Raw genomic sequence first — 4,205 nt, 5'->3', positions numbered from 1 at the left:
TGTTTTCATTGAAGATATGGCGTCCTTATTTATACGGTGTTCATGTGAATATATTAACTGATCACAAGATTCTCCAATATGTGTTCATTCAGAAAGAGATCAATATAACACAAAGATACTCAAGGATTATAACATGAGTATTATTTACCTCCCAGGTAGGGCTCATGTGGTTGTTGATGCCTTTAGTACGTTGTCCATATGAATTACTTCCCATGTCGAAGAACAAAAGTGGGTGTTAGCCAAAGATGTGCGTAGAATTGCACTTTTTGAAGTCAGACTTGTGGACTCAACTGAATGAGGCATGGTAGTAACCAATGCGGCTGAATCATCTTTGGTGTTAGAAGTGAAAGAGAAGAAAGACCAAGACTCTATCCTATTTTATTTGAAGGCAAGTGTCCACAGCCAAAGAGTATTGTCTTTTGGACAAGGGGGAGATGGTGTACTGAAATATCAAGGAAGACTATGTGTACCTAAGGTGGATGGACTTCAAGAGGGAATCTTGGAGGAGGCTCATAACTCAATATATTCAGTTTATCCAGGTTCCACTAACATGTACCGTGATTTGAGAGAGGTATATTCGTTGGAAGGCATGAATAAAGATATTGCCTAATTTGTTTCCAAGTGTTCAAATTGACAGAAAGTGAAGGTAGAACAACAAAGAAATGGAGGTTTAGATCAGAATATAGAACTTCAGAAATGGAAGTGGGAGATAATTAATATAGAATTCATCATAGGCTTGCCAAGATAACGGAGGCAACATGATTCTATTTGGGTTATTGTCGAATAAATAACAAAGCCAGCCGATTTTTTGAAAGTCAAGACTAGCTATTCGGCAAAGAATTATGCTAGGGTGTACCTTCAGGAAGTTGTATGACTTCGTTGAGTCCCGATCTCCATTACTTCAAAAAGGTTTGGGTTGCAAGGTGAATTCAAGGACTGTTTTTCATCCTTAGACAGATGGATAAGTAGACAGCACTATCAAGACCTTAGAAGATATGTTGTGAGCTTATGTGATCAACTTCAAGGTAAATTGGAATGATCACCTACCTCTCATCGAGTTCGCTTGCAATAATAGTTATCATTCAAGCATCTAAATGGCTCCATATGAAGCTCTTTATGGGAGAAGATGCATATATCCTATTGGGTAGTTCGAGGGCGAAGCAGGGTTGATAGACCATATTTATTTAACCAATCTATGGAGAAGGTGAAAGTGATTCAGGAAAGGTTGAAGACTACACCAAATAGCCAAAAGTCCTAAACATATGTTAGAAGAAGGGCATTAGATTTTGAGGTAGATGATTGTGTGTGCCTTAAGGTGTAACCTATGAAAGGAGTTACGAGGTTTGGAAAGAATGGGAAACTGAGTCCCTGGTATATTGGACCTTATAGAATCTGCAAAAGAGTTGGAAACCTGGCATATGAGTTGGAGATACCCAAAGAGTTAGAAGTGGTTCATCCGGTATTTTATATTTCTATCGTGAAAAACTTTTTGGTTGATCCTTCATTGATAGTACCAACAGAGAATGTGGGGATTCAGGATAACTTATTCAATGAAGAAGTTCTGGTTCAGATTTTGGATCTGCAAGTTCGCACGTTGAGGAAAAAAGAAGTTGCTTCAGTCAGTGTCCTTTGGAGGAACCATTTGTTAAAGAAGCAACTTGGGATGTAGAGGAGGGTATGAAGAAATATACCCGCATATCATTGTGTTTGGAGAGGAGGAAAATAAAGGTACAAAATTCTCTTCTTAACACTTTATGAGGTTATGTGTAAGCAGGTAATACTTGCTTGTGTTACTGAGTGCCGAAATGAAATTAATACCCTTAACTTAGAGAAAAAATTATCTTTCAATGATGAATGTTCCCTAGTGGGAGATATTGTAACATCTAGTATTCTAGAAAAACTAAAATTAAGAAAAGAAAAGCAACGAGAAACAAATTCGGAAAAAAGGGAAAATCTCGAAAATTTCAAGATATCAAAAATGTGTTTTTGCCATTTTCCAACAATCATAACTTAAAGCTCAAAATAATATTGCATGATTTATTTAAATGGATGGAAATATCGTTTAAATGTTTTTCCAACGATGCCACATTTACAAATTTCCGAGGTCGTATGAGTGAAAAATGACCATAAGATGGGTTGTTGAGCAGAAAAAGTTCTAAACCGGATATAGTAAGTGTATTTTGGTCATATCCTTAATTAAATTAATTATTTCTTTTTGGAGTAATATGTTGGGGTCTAAACTGATCTTATTTAGTATACGCACTAAGAAAAAATAGACTAGGGTTTTGAAAGTAAGAAGAACAGAGGAGAAGGAAGAAGAAGACACGAGAACACCAAGTTTTGCTTCGTGGCTGATCCCTAAGAAAGTATGTGGTATCTTTTGTGTATGATTAATTCTCCCACACACCAATTTCATTCAAATCAATCAAATTCATGAATTAACTCATGTTAGAGGTTGGAATTTTGAAAGAAAGTTTGACGTTCTTGTTGATTTGATTGTTGTTGATCGCTATTAGTTGTAATCAATATTTTTGGACTTTTTTCGGGCCTAAATCCTTGGGTAATAAGTTAATTAGGGATGCAATGTTTTTGGGGTTGGATCCATTCGAGTATGGGAAGGTTTAGAGATTAAAAATGAAGAATAAGGTCGAAAAAACCAGTTAAGGGGATGCTGGGGCGCCGCGCCTCAAAATACCCTAATGATAGAGTATGTTTCTCCGGATCTGGAATGCCACGCCTCTCAGAGCTCCTGAGGAAAACTTCTCTCCTTCAGTCTATGGAACTCTTCACCTCTCAGAGTGCCAGGATCCCCTAAAGACCCCGTTCTTTTCCTATCTTTTCATACTAGTTTATATGTGATTTACCCCTTATAATAGTTGTCTCCAACACTTTAAGGTACATTTAAACATCATGAAATCATCCATAAACATGATATCATTATCCTTTAAACCATAATTCAATTAACGGAAAGTATGATCAGAGTCAAATTAGTTAAGAGCCATGTCTAGAAATTAACAAGCAAGGCAAGGTAAAGTTTTCTAAAGTCTTTGACAAATGTTTTCACTTTGTTTTAAAGAGTTAAAGTTAAAGTTAAGTAAAGAGTTTAATTTCATTTCACAAAAAATATAAGGAAACTATGTATTCTTTAACAGTTAAAGTTTAAAGTTATGTTAAGTAATGAGTTGAGTTCATATCTTAAAATATATAAGGGTACTAAGTATTCCCTAAGAGTTAACATTTCATGTTAAGTAAATAGCTAGAGTTTACTTCAATTCTCAAAAAAAATATAAGGGAACTAAGTATTTCCTTGAGTTTTATAAATATTTCACATTTTAGTAAAGAGGGGAACTAGAAGTTCCAAAAGAGTTTTGAAATAAAAGGGAAACATTGATTTCCAAAAAGGAGATTTGTAAAGCTATTGACTTAAGCAAATTATATCAACCGAGAGGAAGGAATTTTTATTAAAAGTAAGAGCTAAAGTAGATTTTTGGGAGCACTATTTAGAACCGATGTGGAGATGAGAGTTCATATTAACTCAAGTCCTCATGTAAACCATGTAGTCACCATGGGAATTGAAGTTTCATACTTTTTAGATGATCACGTAAGGAGAACTAGTGGATCAACTAAGTTGAGTAAGTTCCTATACCGATGGCAAGGTGTAGGTTGGTCCTCTTGTAACATGAGGTGAGATGTTTTATCATTACATAGGCTTATAGTGATGTTGTCGTTTAGAGAAACTCTCACAGAGGCGATATTACTTTCTTATATACATAAAGTTGAGTTTATTATTGCATTTTCTTTAACAAACTAAGTTTCTTTCACTATTTTATGAGCTTTATATATATATATATATATATATATATATATATATATATATATATATATATATATATATATATATATATATATATAAATGTATGTGATTTAAACTGATTTATATGAAAATCTTTTGAGTTCAGTATAATCTTGAGTTGAACATAGCCAAGGTACGTTCATCTAATCCCTTCAGTATTAAGTCATTTTTTATCTCTTCAACTAGCAAACTCGTCCATTCAATGCACTGATGCTAGTTGTCCTACATCATTCCATGATTTAAAAGTAGGTACCCAGGATCAGAACGAAGCGCTTCGTTGATCAAGATTGAGCTTCAGAGTTTGTGGCTAGCCTCCTTGCATTCTGGAGGACATCCTTTTCATTTCTTGTAA

General features: G+C 34.6%; 1 protein-coding gene across 1 annotated transcript; it reads left to right on the top strand.

Moving 5' to 3' along the window:
• Positions 1–1,324: 1,324 nt before the first annotated feature.
• On the top strand, positions 1,325–1,669 carry LOC109120035 (uncharacterized). The gene has a single exon (XM_019213402.1). It carries the CDS (start codon positions 1,325–1,327, stop codon positions 1,667–1,669), a length of 345 nt encoding a protein of 114 aa, XP_019068947.1.
• Positions 1,670–4,205: the final 2,536 nt, after the last annotated feature.

This window comes from Solanum lycopersicum, chromosome 4 (assembly GCF_036512215.1).
Source record: "Solanum lycopersicum chromosome 4, SLM_r2.1".
NCBI lineage: Eukaryota > Viridiplantae > Streptophyta > Magnoliopsida > Solanales > Solanaceae > Solanum > Solanum lycopersicum.
Note: the sequence above shows the minus strand (reverse complement) of the source record. Positions and strands in the feature narration are given on the sequence as shown.